Raw genomic sequence first — 17,500 nt, 5'->3', positions numbered from 1 at the left:
ATTCATCTGATGTAAACAAACCTGTGAATTTAAATTGACTGAATATTGGTGTTTTTCTAGTTTGAGTTTCATTTAGTTTAAAGTTTGTTTAAATCTGCAGTTCCCAGGCAGGTTCATGAGCATTTCAAACACAACTGCAGGATCCATCCATGTACAGTCAAACCTGCCTCTCCCCATTATTTCATTTAAGTCTACGTTTACACATAGACGAGTATTTTGACAAACGAATATTTCCCTCCCTCCGTTTTCAAAACGCCCTCGTCTGGAACCAGGACATGGAGGATGGAGCCTCCAGACCATCTGACCAACACTTGGACCCCAGCCCCGTCTTGAGGCGCTGGGCTCTGGTGAGTGTCCAGTGGGTTTAGTGCTGTCGCCTCAACTCAGTTCTTCTGCTCTGGGCTGATGTGGTGAGTTTGTACAAAGTTCTAGGCCTCATGATGCTGTTTTATGAGTTCATGGTGAGAACTTGAGACGAGGCCCGCGGTTTTAACAGGGAAATAAATAAATAAATTCCTTTCGCAATTGGAGGAACATTGGGAACATCGGTCTGACCCTGGTTCAGGTCCGTATGGGACGGCGTCTGGACTTCATCTATATAGTTTTTAAACTAAATTTTAGCCCCCTCAAAATGTTCCTTTTGAAGCTTTTTAGGGGTGTGATGGTTAATCGGGGGTGTCACTCTCCCTGTATCTCACACACTGTCATCATCAGAGCAAAAGTTAAACATTGGTCACACTTTCGGCGCGTCAGCTCCTAAAACTCCATTTACGTCACTTTACACACAAACGTGAAACCGAAGTTTTCCAGAATCTCCACTCTAAACGGAGTTTTTAGAAAGATTCGTTTTCAGAGCTGAATTTGCAGTTTGAGTGTAAAAGATGTGAACAAACAAAGGGAAATGTCTCCGTTTTTAAATATACCCATGTACATGTAAACGGAGCCTAAAACACACACTCACACTCACCACACTCACCACACTCACCACACTCACCACACTCACCACACTCACCACACTCACCACACTCACCACACTCACCACACTCACACACTCACACACTCACCACACTCACACACTCACACACTCACACACTCACACACACTCACCACACACACACACTCACACACACACTCACACACTCACACACTCACACACACCACACTCACCACTCACCACACTCACACTCACCACACTCACACACTCACCACACTCACACACTCACCACACTCACCACACACTCACACACTCACACACTCACACACACTCATCACACACTCACCACACTCACACACTCACACACACTCATCCACACACTCATCACACACTCACACACTCACACACACTCATCACACTCACTCACCACACTCATCACACTCATCACACTCACACACACTCACACACACACTCACACACTCATCACACTCACACACTCATCACACTCACCACACTCATCACACTCATCACACTCCACACACTCACCACACTCACACACACACTCACACTCACACACTCACACACTCACACACTCATCACACACTCACACACTCACACACTCATCACTCACACACTCACACACACACTCACACTCACCACACTCATCACACTCATCACACTCATCACACTCCATCACACTCCACAGGGAAATCTGGAGGTTCTGAGCTTAAACATGAGGCCCGTCCATAAACTGAGAATGAAATCCTTCACCTCTCTGCAGCTGAAGGATCTGGAGAGGTTCAGCTGTGAGTGAAGAACATTCTTAAAAACCACAGACAATTTAAAATCCTTCAGACTTTTACCTTATGAGATTTTCTGTAGAGGAGCTGATTGTCCCGAATGGAAAACCAACATCTGGAAAAAACATGGGACAGGATTTAAAACTGGAACAAGGACTAAACCAGGACTAAACAAAGACTTATAATCATAATAATGTTTTGGGTCCAAACCTCTTCCAGGTCTTGGTTTTCCGGCGGCTCCGTTTGAACAGTTTTCCCTGAAGAGAATCTCCACTGAGCGGACACGGACCTGCCCACGGCTCCCCACACGCATCCTGAAGAACACAAGAACCAGGACTGAACCAGGACTGGACCAGGACTGGACCAGGACCAGGACTGGACCAGGACTGGACAACCAGGACTGGACCAGGACTGGACCAGGACTGGACCAGGACTGGACCAGGACTGAACAGGACTGGACCAGGACTGAACCAGGACTGGACCAGGACTGGACCAGGACTGGACCAGGACCAGGACTGGACCAGGACTGGACCAGGACCTCACCCTCTGCTGGACGAGCTGGTGTCTGTTTTCCAGATCTTTCCTTTTGGCTGAACACTCAGACGACACTCGAGAAATCTGAAAACACAAAACACAACGTTTAACTTTAACAAAATCCGTTTTACGTGACGTTTCAATGTGGAGTCTTGGTTTAGTCCTGGTCCAGTACCTGGTTGGCCATGCTCTACTCCTGGTCTAGTCCTGCTTTAGTCCCGGTTCAGTCCCGTTTCAGTCCCGGTTTAGTCCTGGATTAGTCCTGGTTTAGTCCTGCTTCAGTTCTGGTTTAGTCCTGCTTCAGTCCTGGTCCAGTCCCGGTTCAGTCCTGGTTCAGTCCCGTTTCAGTCCCGGTCTAGTCCCGGTTCAGTCCCAGTTCAGTCCTGGTCTAGTCCTGGTTCAGTCCTGGTTCAGTCTTGGTTTAGTCCTGGTTCAGTCCTGGTTCAGTCCTGGTTCAGTCCTGGTTTAGTCCTGGTTCAGTCCTGCTTCAGTCCTGGTTTAGTCCTGGTTCAGTCCTGGTTCAGTCCCGTTTCAGTCCCGGTCTAGTCCCGGTCTAGTCCCAGTTCAGTCCTGGTCTAGTCCTGGTTCAGTCCTGCTTCAGTCCTGGTTCAGTTCTGGTTTAGTCCTGCTTCAGTCCCGGTTCAGTCCTGTTTCAGTCCTGTTTCAGCCTGGTTCAGTCTTGGTTCAGTCCTTGTTCCATCCTGGTTCAGTTCCGGTTCAGTCCTGGTTCAGTCCTGGTTCAGTCCTGGTTCAGTCCCGGTCCAGTCCTGGTCTAGTCCTGTACCTGGTTGGCCATGGTCTTGATGTTGGGCTCCAGGTCTCTCAGGAGGTCGAAGCCCTGGTGGAAGAAGGTGCTCTGGGCCTGAACGTACGAGAAGATCTGAGGAAGAACCAGAGACGTCAGGAAGTTCTACTGTGATGGAGTCAGACGTCTGAGGCTTCGAACTTCACCACGAAATCTCCAAAAAGTCAATTCAGGTCAGTTCTGAAAAATCAGGGCCGTGTCTAATCCAATCAGCAAAAGTCCTGCAGTCCTGGTTCTGAATAGATAAACGTCTTCCATGGACTGGGACAAACCGGTTCCCCCTGAATCTGTGTTTTTTTTAATCATTTTTAGCTTTTTGCATTTTAGCACTTTTCATTTATTGTTTTTATTTATGATTCACTGTTAAAATGTGCTGTAGAAATAAAGTGGACTGGATAAACACTGCAGCAGAAAAAAAGAGAATAGCCCCGGACCGTGCTCCTGTCAGGGCATAGTGTGGAGGAGTGTACAAAAAAACAACAACAACAACAACAACAACACCTCTGCGACATGAGCACAGACAAAACACAGAACAGACGCTTCACAGGACGAGCAGGAGGGTCCGGTCGGGTTGGGGAGGGGGGTGGAGTGAACCCGACGAGGGCAGCAGCATCCGGATCCACGACAGACCCGCCCACCACCACCGGGAGGGGCAAAGCTGTGAGGGGGAGTTGAGACCTTGAGACCAGAGCTGCTGTGGACGACCGATGAGATAAAACTCGTGTTGTTTGGTTTTGGAGCAGCTGCTTTTTCACTTTCCACAACTGAACCTTTTAAACATTTATTTCTCTCAAGTCCATTTTCTTTCTCCAAGATTTTATCCAGTATTGTGATTTAGAGCCACATTGTCCATCTAACCAGCAGAACCCGGCTCATAGTCACAGGTTCAAGCGCTCGAAGCTCTGCCCCTCGTCTCAGCCAAGAAGCTTTGAACAGCCGCCTCAGTAATCTGAATTTTCAAAAGAACCAGGGCCATGAATAATCCAGTCAGTAAAAGTCCTGCAGTCATGTTTCTGAACAGGTAAATGTCTTCTAACTCCTCCACGGACCAGAGCAAACAGATTTCCCCCTGAACTTGCGATCCTCATCGAAAAAAAAAGATTTAAATTGTGTTTAGAGACCAACTTATCAAATCCATCGTTAATTTAGGTTCAGAAGAGCAGAGAGTCTCACAAGTGAAGGACACTAGAGCAGGGATCTCAAACCTGTAGCTCAGGAGCTGTCAGTGTCTCCATCCCCTCCCAAGAAGCTCACAAAGGATTTGTGGATTATATCTACATGTACATGTGTGTGAATCTGATTCATCAACACTGTAAATGTGTAACTTTGATTTTTGACTTGTGCACTAAGATAATGGTTTATAATCTGTGTGTCAGTCGTTTATTTGTTTTTCAATATAAACCAAAAATAAGAAAATGAAAAAACAACACTTTTCTTCATTATTTGTCTCCAAAACCAAAATGAAAAAACAGATCATGATTTGTTTTTTCAGTTTTCGATTTTGGGTTTAAATGAAAAATGGAAAAAAAACAGATAACGACTGTTTCCTGTTTACGTGACTTCAGTGAGTGTGATGTCGGACTGAACCAGGACTGATCCAGGTCCAGGACCAGACCAGGACTGAGACAGAGACCACACCGAGACTGAGATCAGGACTGAAACCAGACCAGGACCAGACTGGGACCAGACCGAGACCGGGACCAGACCGGAGGCTCAGAGCCCACAGCAGGGCCGGAGCTCGAAGCTGAGGCTCAGAGTCAAAGCTCGGAGTCCACTCTGGTCCTGGTCTGGTCCTGGTCCTGGACCTGTCCTGGATCAGTCCTGGTTCAGTCTGTATGCATTGCAAAAGTTTGGAGTTCGCACTCACAGAAGTCATGTAAACCGTTATCTGTTTTTTCATTTTGGTTTTGGAGACAAATAATGAAGAAAAAACTGTTGTTTTTTCATTTTCTTATTTTTGGTTTTATATTGAAAAACAAATGAACGAACGACACACAGACTGTTTATGTTTAACAGGCGTCTAACTGTTCCCCGTCTAAGGCTCTCCAGCTCTTCTTCATTTCTTCGTTTTCTGGTGATCGCTAAAATGAGCAGCTCTGTGGTATTTTTGTTTAATAAAAGGAGCAAAGGAGGAAAACGTCTGGAGTCTCCTGCACAAACACCAGACGAGACAAAGAAACAAAACAGGAAAACACGAGGCAGGAGAGAAAAGAGTCCGACCTCGTCAACAGACAAACGAGACGAGACTTTACTTCTGCAGGGAGAGTGACGTCGTTGTTTGTACGTAAACCTCCAGCAGAGGGCGCTGTACTCACTGAGTTGAGGATGTCGGCTCTTTGCTGCGTCCTGAAGGAGTTCAACTGTGGAGAACAACACCAGGTCAGAGTTAAACCAGTGTTGATCATGTGTCTGTGTTTGTTAGTAGTAGCTGCAGTAGTAGTAGTAGTATTAGTAGTAATAGTAGTAGTATTAGTAGTAGTAGTAATAGTAGTCAGTGTTGGGGAGTAACAGATTACATGTACCAGAGTAATGTAATCAGAGTACAAATGATGAGTAACTGTATTCAGTTACAGTTACTGGTAATTGGATTACAGTTACTTTCTTGAAATAAATGGATTACACAGAAGGATTTTACTGTTTTTACATTTTGGGCTAAACCAGGACTAAAAGGACTAAACAGGACTAAACCAGGACTAAACCAGGACTAAACAGGACTAAACCAGGACTAAACCAGGACTAAACCAGGACTAAACCAGGACTAAACCAGGACTAAACCAGGACTAAAACCAGGACTAAACCAGGACTAAACCAGGACTAAACCAGGACTAAAACCAGAAAAACCAGGACTAAACCAGGACTAAACCAGGACTAAACCAGGAACTGAAACGGAACAAAAACCAGGACTAAACCTGGACTAAAACAGAAATAAAACCAGGACTAAACCAGGACTAAACCAGGACTAAACCAGGTCTAAACCAGGACTAAACCAGGACTAAAACAGGACTAAACCAGGTCTAAACCAGGACTAAACCAGGTCTAAACCAGGACTAAACCAGGTCTAAACCAGGACTAAACCAGGACTAAACCAGGACTAAACCAGGACTAAACCAGGACTAAACCAGGACTAAATCCTGCTGTGTGGACGTGTTTCTTCATTTTCTATCAATAATATTTTTTATTTGGTTCAGTGAAGTTTGGACTTTTTATTTTCTTTTATCAGACAAAACTTCTTATGTGAAGATTTCCTCGTCTTTGTTTCTCTACAACAAATCAAGTAATCCAAAGTAATCAGATTACATTACTCACTTTAAGTCATTTAATGGATTCTGTTACAAACTACATGTTGGTGTGTGTAATCTGTAATCTGTAGGGGATTACATTTTAAAAGTAAACTTCCCAACACTATTAGTAGTAGTAGTACTGTAGTAGTAGTAGTAGTAGTACTGTAGTAGTAGTATTGTAGTAGTATTAGTAGTATTGTAGTACCTGCAGGCAGTAGTCCAGGGCGAAGTGTTGGTAGCACTTCCTGGTGGCGAGCAGCAGGTGTGAGCTCCTCTCGGCTTCAGCGGGCTTCACTCTGGAGACCTGAGCGTTCTTCAGACTCACAGACTCCAGGTCGTCCCCGATCCTCACGAACTCCCTCCTGCAGTCGGCCAGAGGCGGCAGGAACCTGACGAGACACTTTCAGATCAGCGTCTTTGTTCTTCTGTGTGTGTGGAACTTAAAGTGTGAAGTTTGTTCTAAGTGAAACGTGTGGGCGTCATTACTGGGAGCAGAGGTTGGAGAGCTGCTGACCGATGGCCCTCTGAGTCTGATCCAGAAACATCTGCAAAAAACAAAAAACTACATCATCCTCAAAGTCATTCTGGACATTTCTTCATGATGGTTTAATAAAACTCACAGTGTGGAAGCTGAGGATTTCACTCAGAGCCTGATGGAACTGCTCCAGACAACCCTGAGGAACACAGAGGAACACAGAGGAACAGAGGAACAGAGGAACAGAGGAACACAGAGGAACACAGAGGAACAGAGGAACAGAGGAGAGCAGAAGAACACAGAGGAACAGAGGAACAGAGGAGAACAGAGGAACACAGAGGAACAGAGGAGACAGAGGAACACAGAGGAGAACAGAACACAGAGAGAGTAAAGAGAACAGATTAGAGGAGAACAGAGGAAACAGAGTCAGAGGAACAGAGGAACACAGAGGTGAGGAACACAGAGTTTGTTTTTAGGACCTGAGAGTCGATAGATAAAGACGTTTATTTTTCTGGTGGTTGTTGGTTTTTCGGCTGCTGCGTCTGAAACAGGCCTGGCAGCTAAACTACCACACTACTACTACTTCTTTCTGCACATTCTGCCGATAAAACGATTCTCACGATTTTATAAAACGCCCCAACTCCACAACGTTCAGCTCCAGTCAAACGAAGCTCAACGAGGCCAGCAGTTACAGGAGCAAATCTGGCGCCAGGTCCAGATTAGGAAAAGGAATTTATTTACGGACAAAGTAGCGGAATGAAAACCCCAGGGTCATGTAGAGTTAATACGAACATTTTAGGATCTAAATAACGAGGCACGTCAAACACAGAGGCAGGAGCGACTCACTGTGATGACGCCGTCTTTGTGGTAAAACCCGCACAGCTCCTTTAAGCCGCTCAGGAACTGCTGATTGGTCGAGTTGTACGATTGTCCCGCCTCCACCAGACGCCCGCAAAGTTTCACCACCTGCAGCCAAAAAAAACAAAAATGAAAAACAGACGAAAAACAGACGAAAATGAATAACAGACGAAAAACAGACGAAAAACAGACGAATAACAGACGAAAAACAGACGAAAAACAGACAAAAATAACAGACAAAAAACAGACGAAAAACAGACGAAAAACAGACGAAAACAGACGAAAAACAGACGAAAACAGACGAATAACAGAGAAAAACAGACGAAAAACAGACGAAAACAGACGAATAACAGACGAAAAACAGACGAAAAACAGACGAAAAACAGACGAATAACAGACGAAAAACAGACGAATAACAGACGAAAAACAGACGAAAAACAGACGAAAACAGATAACAGACGAAAAACAGACGAATAACAGACGAAAAACAGACAAATAACAGACGAAATAACAGACGTTTTACAATAAAAAACTTTCATTTTTTAAACCTTTATTCTTTAAGGTCATACGGATTTAATCTGGAGAGAGTTTTGGTTCTGGCCTCAAGTCAATCCTGGTTTAGTCCTGGTTCAGTCCTGGTTCAGTCTTGGTTTAGTCCTGGTTTAGTCCTGGTTTAGTCCTGGTTTAGTCCTGGTTCAGTCCTGGTTTAGTCCTGGTTTATTCTTGGTTTAGACCTGGTTTAGTCCTGGTTTAGTCCTGGTTTATTCTTGGTTTAGTCCTGGTTTAGTCCTGGTTTAGTCCTGGTTTAGTTCCTGGTTTAGTCCTGGTTCAGTCCTGGTTTAGTCCTGTTCCTGGTTTAGTTCTCTGGTTCAGTCCTGGTTTAGTCTTGGTTCAGTCCTGGTTTAGTCTTGGTTTAGTCCTGGTTTATTCTTGGTTTAGTCCTGTTCCTGGTTTAGTCCTGGTTGGTTTAGTCCTGGTTTAGTCCTGGTTTAGTTCCTGGTTTAGAGTCCTGGTTTAGTCTGGTTTAGTCCTGGTTTAGTTTTAGGTCCTGGTTTAGTCCTGGTTCCTGGTTCAGTCCTGGTTCAGTCCTGGTTCAGTCCTGGTTCAGTCCTGGTTTAGTCCTGGTTCAGTCCTGGTTTAGTCTTGGTTTAGTCCTGGTTTATTCTTGGTTTAGTCCTGGTTTAGTCCTGGTTTAGTCCTGGTTTAGACCTGGTTTAGACCTGGTTTAGTCCTGGTTTAGTCCTGGTTTCTCTGGGGACTTGTACCTTTTCCAGAGCTGTTTCCAGGTGACAGACTTCAGCCTCAAACTGGTCCAGGCTCCGTCTGAAACACAAAATTAAACATGTCTCATTATTAAGTCTGAAGAACAGAAAACACCAACAAACTTTATTTTTAAAGCGATTTTCCTACAAAAAATGCCACATTCAGAATCAGACTTTAGACTTTAGTTGTGTCAAATCTAAACTCTCCGACTAAAAGAGCACAGATCCACAGGACAATTGATCCTCCAGTAACGTCCCGGTGCGGAAGAAACATTATTCAAACATTTACAGGAATCTGGGCAGAGCTCGTTTCTACAGACCCAGATGTGAATATCAAATAAAACTCCACCAGAGAAGAGAAAGAAACAACTGAAACACTCAAATCTTTACATTAAATCATCATCTTTATTATCTTTATACCAGGACTAAACCAGAACTACTGTAAATCTTTACATAAATATCATCAGCTACAGTGTGAATTTCCTGTTATAATTGTGATATTTTATTTATACAGCGTCTTTCTAAACAAAAATACATAGATTTCTACACATGGAAACAAAGTAAAATACGATGTAATGAAATGAAAATGTTAAAATCAAATATTAAATCCAAAGTAATCTGTGTGTCGTTCATTCATTCATTTTTCAATATAAAACCAAAAATAAGAAAATTAAAAATCAACAGTTTTCTTCATTATTTGTCTCCAAAACCAAAATGAAAAAACAGATAATGATTTGATTTTTTTCAGTTTTCGAATTTTGTGTTTAAATGAAAAATGGAAAAAAACAGATAACAGTGGTTTCCTGTTTACGTGACTTCAGTGACTGTGATGTCGGACTGAACCAGGACTGATCCAGGTCCAGGACCAGACCAGAACCAGACCAGGACCAGACTGGACTCCGAGCTTTGACTCTGAGCCTCAGCTTCGAGCTCCGGCCCTGATGTGGGCTCTGAGCCTCCGGTCCGGTCCTGGTCTGGTCCCGGCCTGGTCTTAGGTCGTTTTCACACCGCTAGTTCGATTATTTGGTTCGCACCAGGCAATACAATTGTTATTATGTAGCAAATACACTCCAGTGTGTCGCGTTCACACCGGCAAACGAACCAAAACTGGTTCGATTGACGTGTCTCTGTTTCCCGGTAAAACAGCGATACTCCAGTTATCAACACCGATGTTCCTGTTAATTTGAGATGAGGATGGCCCGTGGTATTAACACCATGAACTCATAAAACGGCAACATGTAGAACTTTGTACAAACTCACCGCATCAGCCTAGAGTTCAGGTAACAGCAGCAGCCAACAGCTCCTCAGGACGGGGCTGGGGTCTGGTCCTTGGTCTGTTACAAGCTCGTTGGTCAGATGGTCCGGAGGCTCTGTCCTCCATGTGCTGGTTCCAAACGGTGGCGAGCAAGACCAGTGCTTGATGGACTGAGTCCGAGCGAGTACTTTCAGTCGTCTGCGCGCTGTTTCCGTGCGGGAAAAGTGAGAATGTTCTGTGGACCACAGGTCCGTGCTGCTCCGGTTCTCCGCGCTCAAGAACCACGGCTGGTTCCGAGGTGGTGCAGCATCCGGACAGAAGCGTGAGTCCAGTTTGGTTTGTTCTATGTTGTTCTGAGCGTCCGTCCTCTGTGCATTTGGTTCTTCCCGGGGAAAGTTCTTCCTCAGGTCGAGGCTCCCCGCTCCAGCTCCTCTGAGCCCGGACTGAACCGGACCTGCTCCCGCTGGTTCAGGACTCTGGTTTGGATCTAGTCCGACTGTATTTCTCACACGAGGCTAAAAACAGGGACTTTTTTAAGTTGTATCAATTGAATGGGCGATTGCCTATTGCCATGAAATTATTTGGTTAATTAAAGCCTAAAATAACAAATGTTGGTTGCTGTGTGATCACGGGGGACACCGGGTCGTCTCTGTGCGTGCAGGTCCTGAACAGAAGTACACACCCCCAACTTTGACTCACTCTGGAGCCACACGTTTCGCACACTGGTTCTTGCTCTGATCTTCGTGTGTTTCATTCTCTGTATTGGCCATTGTTGGTAAAATGATTCGAAAATGAATCGCGTCTGCGTCTGGACAACAGTCTGTTACTGCGCTGGAGTCGTACAGCGTCATTTCAGGCAGAGGAGACGCGTTTCTCCCATGATGCATTTGGAATAGTCCGTTTGTCCATAACGTCTATGGTTTGGACCCGGGTTCACGTTCACACCAGAGGAACCGCACCAAAGTTGGTCATTTGGTGGATTCAAGCGAACCGAGACCACCTCTTTTTTGCGGTCTCGGTCCGCTTGATTTGGTTCGGGTCCGAGTTCGATTGACGCTTTCACACAACGCAAACGAACCGAACTCACCACTTTTGGTTCGAATGGACCGTTTGGTTGCAACAAATACTGTCGGTCTGGTCCCAGTCTCAATCCCGGTCTGGTCCTGGACCTGGATCAGTCCTGGTTCAGTCACTGAAGTCACGTAAACAGGAAACGGTCGTTATCTGTTTTTTCCATTTTTCATTTAAACACAAAATCGAAAACTGAAAAATCGAATCATTATCTGTTTTTTCATTTTGGTTTTGGAGACAAATAATGAAGAAAACTGTTGTTTTTTCATTTTCTTATTTTTGGTTTATATTGAAAAACAAATGAATGAACGACACACAGATTGAGATACAGAAAATATATCATTTCTGTATTTACTTGTTGTGTTTTAGGGGGTCACGTTGTTTTTAAAATGCTGAGCTGTGAGACGACGGAGCAAAAACATTCCTGTTAAATAAATCATATAAACTGTATCTCCAGCTCCGTACTCCTGCCCACGGCTAAAACACAAGTAAATATACAACAGAAAGTATCAGGACAAACAATAAAACTGAAACTACGAGGGACCAGGTCTGACCCGGGACCAGGTCTGACCCGGGACCAGGTCTGACCCGGGACCAGGTCTGACCCGGGACCAGGTCTGACCCGGGACCAGGTCTGACCCGGGACCAGGTCTGACCCGGGACCAGGTGAGAAAAGCCCAGCTGCAGGTGAAGCGTCGGGCAAAACCAGAGGAAACCAGACACGGGCAGAATATGCAAACTCCACCGAGTCCGGGAATGAAACTCTGCACGTTCCTGTTGTAAGACGACACTTCTGCTCCAACATCATCACCAAACATCGAACCACCAGCAAAGACAAACTAAAACTATTGTTCCACCATGTGACAATAAACTGAACTGTCTCACATTTATTCATTTCTACTGTTTAAACAGAACTTCATAAATATACAGTCTAACTTACGGTGAGCAGATTTTCTAAATAAAAAACTGGGAGACTCTCGGTTTGAGGTGATTTGTAAAAACAAAATTGTAAATCGAGTTTGTAATGAAGGAAAGTTGTTCTGCACTCGGTTCATTCATGACCAACATGAGTCAGGATCATCACATTTTATTTGTGTTTTATTCGTTTTTTAAGCAGGTTTTATCTAAAAATCTGTCAGTTTGAGTCTCTGTTTCCTGTTGGTCAAAAACACAGACATCAGGGACATTTGTTGTATAAAACAGAGACAAATCAGTGGTTTTAGACACTTTGGCGTTTTTTTCCAACATTCTGCCGACACAAGAGAGAGAATTATTAAGTTGGGGTTTTTCAGGACAATATTTTCACAAACTGGTGTAGGTTTAGTCCAGGTTAAATCTTGTTTTAGTCCTGGTTTAGATCTGGTTTAGACCGGATTTTATTCCTGGGTTTAGTCCTGATTTTAGTCCTGGTTTAGACCTAGTCCAGTCCTGGTTTAGTCCTGGTTCAGTCCTGGTTCAGTTCTGGTTTAGTCCTGATTTAGTCTTGGTTTAGTCCTGGTTTTAGTCCTGGTTTAGACCTTGTCCAGTCCTGGTTTTAGTCCTGCTTTAGTCCTGGTTTAGACTTGGTTTAGACCTGGTTCAATCTTGGTTCAGTCCTGGTTTAGACCGAATTTTAGTCCTGGTTTAGATAGACCTTGTCCAGTCCTGGTTTAGTCCTGGTTCAGTCCTGGTTTAGATCTGGTTTAGACCGGATTTTAGTCCTGCGTTTAGTCCTGGTTTAGTCTTGGTTCAGTCCTGGTTTTGGTCCGTTATTCGTTTTTCCATTTTTCATTGAAACACAAATCGGAAAATTGAAAAAAATGAATAATTTTCTGTTTTTTTCATTTTGGTTTTGGAGACAAATAATGAAGAAAATAGTTAAGATTTGATTTTTATTTTGTTTTTTGAAGTGCATTTCAGTTCATTTTTTGTTTTTATTATTATTTAATGCCCTCCTGCGGAACATTTTAGACAAATACCAGCCCCCGTTTTGAATAAAAGTGATAAAAATCCGTAATACATTTTTTAAAAAGTAGGAGGCGCCGTGTCAAATGTCAACACACGTAAAGGAGGATGTAGGAAAGGAGGTAGGAGACAGGAAGGATGTGAAGGAGGATGCGCTTCCTCCACACTACGCATGCGCACGGGCTCCCGTTACGCACCTTCTTCATTCTGACAAAGTTTCCCCCAAAGTTTCGTGGTGCTGTTTTACCTGAAGCGCGGCGTGTCTTTGACGCACTCCTCAAACTCCAGCAGCGGGTCCATGTTTGGGTGCGTGCGCGCGTCCGTGAGCAGCCGCAGCCCGCCGTGCGCGCTCACAAAAGCCGCAGGGCGCTGACGGGGCAGGTCATGTCGAGGTGCGGGGGTCCGTGCGCGCGCAGAGACGTGCGGGGGTTTTTTTGGTGCGGGGGTTTCGGTGAACAGCTGTCGCGGGACGAGCAGCGGGACGAGCGTTACTACGGAGCCACGCAAAACATCCGGGTCACGCGCACACACCGGAGACACAGCGGGGCCTAGGAGCGCGGCGTGGAAGTGCACAGAGTCAGATGCCCTCCCACACGTCCCCGTTCATCCGGGACACTCCCAGATTTGACCAACAGATTTACACAAAACCACTGATCTGTCCACGTTTATACAACAAATAACAGATTACATGTACCGGAGTAATCAGAGTACAAATGATGAGTACCTGTATTCAGTTACAGTTACTGTTTCAGTGAGTGGGAATTGGATTACAGTTACTTTGTTGAAATAAATGGATTACACATTTCGGGCTATATCCTTTTTTTTTTTTTTTTCCCCCAGTAATTCCACTCATTGGCAGAAACTAAACCAGGACTAAACCAGGACTAAACCAGGACTAAACCAGGTCCAAACCAGGACTAAACCTGGACTAAACCAGGACTAAACCAGGTCCTAAACCAGGAAAAACAGGACTAAACCAGGACTAAACCAGGTCTAAAACAGGACTAAACCAGGACTAAACCAGGTCTAAAACAGGACTAAACCAGGACTAAACCAGGTCTAAAACAGGACTAAACCAGGACTAAACCAGGTCTAAACCAGGTCTAAACCAGGACTAAACCAGGACTAAACCAGGTCTAAAACAGACTAAACAGGACTAAACCAGGTCTAAAACAGGACTAAACCAGGACTAAACAGGACTAAACCAGGTCTAAACCAGGACTAAACCAGGTCTAAAACAGACTAAACCAGGACTAAACCAGGTCTAAACCAGGACTAAAACAGGACTAAATCCTGCTGTGTGGACGTGTTTCTTCGTCTTTTATCAATAATATTTTTAATTTGGTTCAGTAAAATCTGGACTTTTTATTTTCTTTTATCAGACAAAACTTCTTATGTGAAGATTTCCTCGTCTTTGTTTCTCTACAGCAAATCAAGTAATCCAAAGTAATCAGATTACATTACTCACTTTAAGTCATTTAATGGATTCTGTTACAAACTACATGTTGGTGTGTGTAATCTGTAATCTGTAGGGGATTACATTTTAAAAGTAAACTTCCCAACACTGACTGTTGCAGGGTCAGATTGGTCAAAAATAGAGACACCTGGGACATTTCTTCAGTGTTGGGAAGTTTACTTTTCAAATGTGTAATCCCCTACAGATTACAGATTACACACACCAACATGTAGTTTGTAAAATAATCCATTAAATGATTTAAAGTGAGTAATGTAATCTGATTACTTTGGATTACTTGATTTGCTGTAGAGAAACAAAGACGAGGAAATCTTCACATAAGAAGTTTTGTCTGATAAAAGAAAATAAAAAGTCCAGATTTGAATTTACTGAACCAAATTAAAAATATTATTGATAGAAAACGAAGAAACACGTCCACACAGCAGGATTTAGACCTGGTTTAGTCCTGTTTTAGTCCTGGTTTAGTCCTGTTTTAGTCCTGGTTTAGTCCTGGTTTAGTCCTTGTCCATATTTCAGTATTTTTGCACAACACAAGAAATGATCAGGAACAAAAAACATTTGTGGATTTGACTTTTAGAGATTTTTAAGTTTAGAAAACTTCAGGAATCTAAAGAGAAACTTCTGACCATCTCCTCCTCTTCATCCTCTCTTCATCCTCTGTTCCTCTCTTCTGCTCCTCTTTTCCTCTCCTCTTTATCCTATGTTCTCCTCTTTTCTTTTCCTCTTCTTCATCCTCTCCTCTTTTCCTCTCTTCTGCTCCTCTTTTCCTTTGCTTTCCTCCTCTCTTCTACTCCTCTTCTCTTTTCTTTTTCTGCTCCTCTTTTCCTCTCTTCTGCTCCTCTCCTCTTCATCCTCTTCATCCTCTTCATCCTCTTCATCCTCTGCTCCTCTCATATCATTTTCATCCACGTGTCTTGATTCTGGCGTCATAAACTCCACATCCACATCAATATGTTGAAAATAAAACATTTATTTGATTCTTACAAGAACAAAAAAAAACACGGTCGCGCTTGAACAAAAGTCTGAGCGAAATGAGAAAAACCTCGAGATGTAAAAACGGCACAAACGAAACCGGACTTTATTTTGGGAACGAGATGGAGACGAGGATCACAGTGACGTTATCGGCGCAGCCCCGTCTCACCGCCTCCGACGCCAACTGCTGACACGCCGAGTCCAAGACCGAGTCCAGACCGGGGTCCAGACCGGGGTCCAGACCGGGGTCCAGACCAGGGTCTACGCTGGGGTCTTTCTGCTCCTCTGAACCTTCTCCACCCTGGAAAACAAGAAAGAGAAAGAAGTTAAATGAAGTGAAGACAGGTGAGAGTCTCAGATGTGTGACCTGGTTTATGGTTCAGATCTTTATCATTTCTGGGTCTATTCACATGAAACAAAAACTGGCACAAAGTTCAGCTTCTTCTCTGTCTGGAGAAATAAACTCAAGTTGCACGATTTTTTCACAAACACTTCAGAAATTGTGCAACCGAGTGTGAAGCAGCTGGGATGAAGATCAGCTCCTCAGAGTCCGAGGCCGTGGTTCAAGTTCAGGTTAGTTTAAGAGTTCAAGTACCGTATTTTCCGGGTTATTAGTCGCTCTGGATTATAAGGCACACTGTTATTAAACGGTCTATTTTCAAACTTTTTTCCCCAAATAAACTTTAAAGGAAACCCAACAGTGTGATGTGTGAGTGGTTTTGTTTGTTTGTTCTCAGTGACTCTGGGCTTTGTTCAGTTGTGGCGTGTAGGGAGGGTGTGTCTGGGACCAGCGGATTGTCGTCGTGTTCGCAGTGACTCAGTTGTTCACATGCACCTGAAGTGACCCAAATCTGATTTTTTGTCTCTATGTTTCTGTATCTGATCTTTTAATGACGTCTGAACCACACAGATGTGATGTTTTCAAACATGACCCAGGACACTTGGATCTGTGCTCCTGAAACTGATCCATATCTGATCTTTAACATGTGACTTGAGTGTGAACAGTCAGGTCACATTCATCCACCTACACGTCATCAACAAGACACAAACGTCACTATTCTGCACTGAAGTAGAGAAAACTGTTCATGATCCATGTGACTGAAGTGAAGCACATCTCCACTCACCACAAAACACCACCACCAAAAACCTGCTCCTTCTCCTTCTCAATCTCCTCCTTAAAACAAGTCAGTTGTTCATGTTGTGGCTCCGGTACGAGAGGAACTTTAAAATCTCCAGGTGCTCGATGCTGCGTCCATGTTTGTTCAACTTGTGTAAACACAGAGACGCTCGCTGCGGTTGACGTCGTCGTGTCTCCAGTGTCACATGTGGGACACTTTTGGACCGTTTAATGTTCACACTGGAGTCACACACAAGTCACATTTAACTGGAAATGTGAACGCACCTCGAAAAAACATCGGATTTCACAAAAAAATCGGAATTGAGCGTTAAACCTGCAGACTGAACGTAGCCTCAGTTGTTCAGTCGTGTCTAGAAGTGGGACGTCGCGCTCGCTTTTTTCCGTTCGTTCCTCCGTTCCGTTCTTCGTCGGCGTGGAGTGATGAGTGTGTCTGTGTGTTGCTGTGCGGTCTCTGTCTGCTCCGTGTGTGTTTGTGTGTTCTGTGTGTGTTTGTGTGTTTGTAGTTTACTGAAGTCGTGCTGGGACACCCGAGTGGATTCGTGTATGGGGGGCTCTGGATTGTGGGGCGCGGCCGTTTTTTGATGCGGATAGAGGCGTAAGAGCGCATCTAATAGCCCGGAAAATACGGTAATTTAAAAATAAAAATAGCTTTTGGACATCAGACATGTGAGTGTGTGCATTTTTTTTTCACTTTAAC

General features: G+C 44.2%; 2 protein-coding genes across 2 annotated transcripts in view; both read right to left on the bottom strand.

Moving 5' to 3' along the window:
• Positions 1–13,812, bottom strand: part of zgc:162872 (BAR_ACAPs and ArfGap_ACAP domain-containing protein) — a 26,388-nt gene extending 12,576 nt beyond the window's left edge. Inside the window, exons 1-11 of the mRNA XM_055166590.1 lie at positions 13,467–13,812; positions 8,953–9,010; positions 7,676–7,795; positions 6,975–7,028; positions 6,841–6,899; positions 6,560–6,743; positions 5,389–5,433; positions 3,053–3,148; positions 2,278–2,352; positions 1,945–2,048; positions 1,798–1,849 (exon numbers count right to left, since the gene is read on the bottom strand). Coding sequence (XP_055022565.1) covers positions 1,798–1,849; positions 1,945–2,048; positions 2,278–2,352; positions 3,053–3,148; positions 5,389–5,433; positions 6,560–6,743; positions 6,841–6,899; positions 6,975–7,028; positions 7,676–7,795; positions 8,953–9,010; positions 13,467–13,519 — 900 coding nt within the window. The 5' untranslated portion in view covers positions 13,520–13,812. The remainder of the gene's footprint in view (positions 1–1,797; positions 1,850–1,944; positions 2,049–2,277; positions 2,353–3,052; positions 3,149–5,388; positions 5,434–6,559; positions 6,744–6,840; positions 6,900–6,974; positions 7,029–7,675; positions 7,796–8,952; positions 9,011–13,466) is intronic.
• A 1,833-nt stretch (positions 13,813–15,645) lies between these two features.
• Positions 15,646–17,500, bottom strand: part of ilkap (integrin-linked kinase-associated serine/threonine phosphatase) — a 14,380-nt gene continuing 12,525 nt past the window's right edge. Inside the window, exon 10 of the mRNA XM_055166658.1 lies at positions 15,646–15,966. Within this exon, the coding sequence (XP_055022633.1) occupies positions 15,772–15,966 (195 nt within the window). The 3' untranslated portion in view covers positions 15,646–15,771. The remainder of the gene's footprint in view (positions 15,967–17,500) is intronic.

Source organism: Boleophthalmus pectinirostris, unplaced genomic scaffold, assembly GCF_026225935.1.
Source record: "Boleophthalmus pectinirostris isolate CB_2022bp ecotype Guang Dong unplaced genomic scaffold, ASM2622593v1 HiC_scaffold_9, whole genome shotgun sequence".
Classification (NCBI taxonomy): domain Eukaryota; kingdom Metazoa; phylum Chordata; class Actinopteri; order Gobiiformes; family Gobiidae; genus Boleophthalmus; species Boleophthalmus pectinirostris.
The sequence above is the reverse complement of the archived record's forward strand: the minus strand, read 5'-3'. Positions and strand labels throughout refer to the sequence as shown.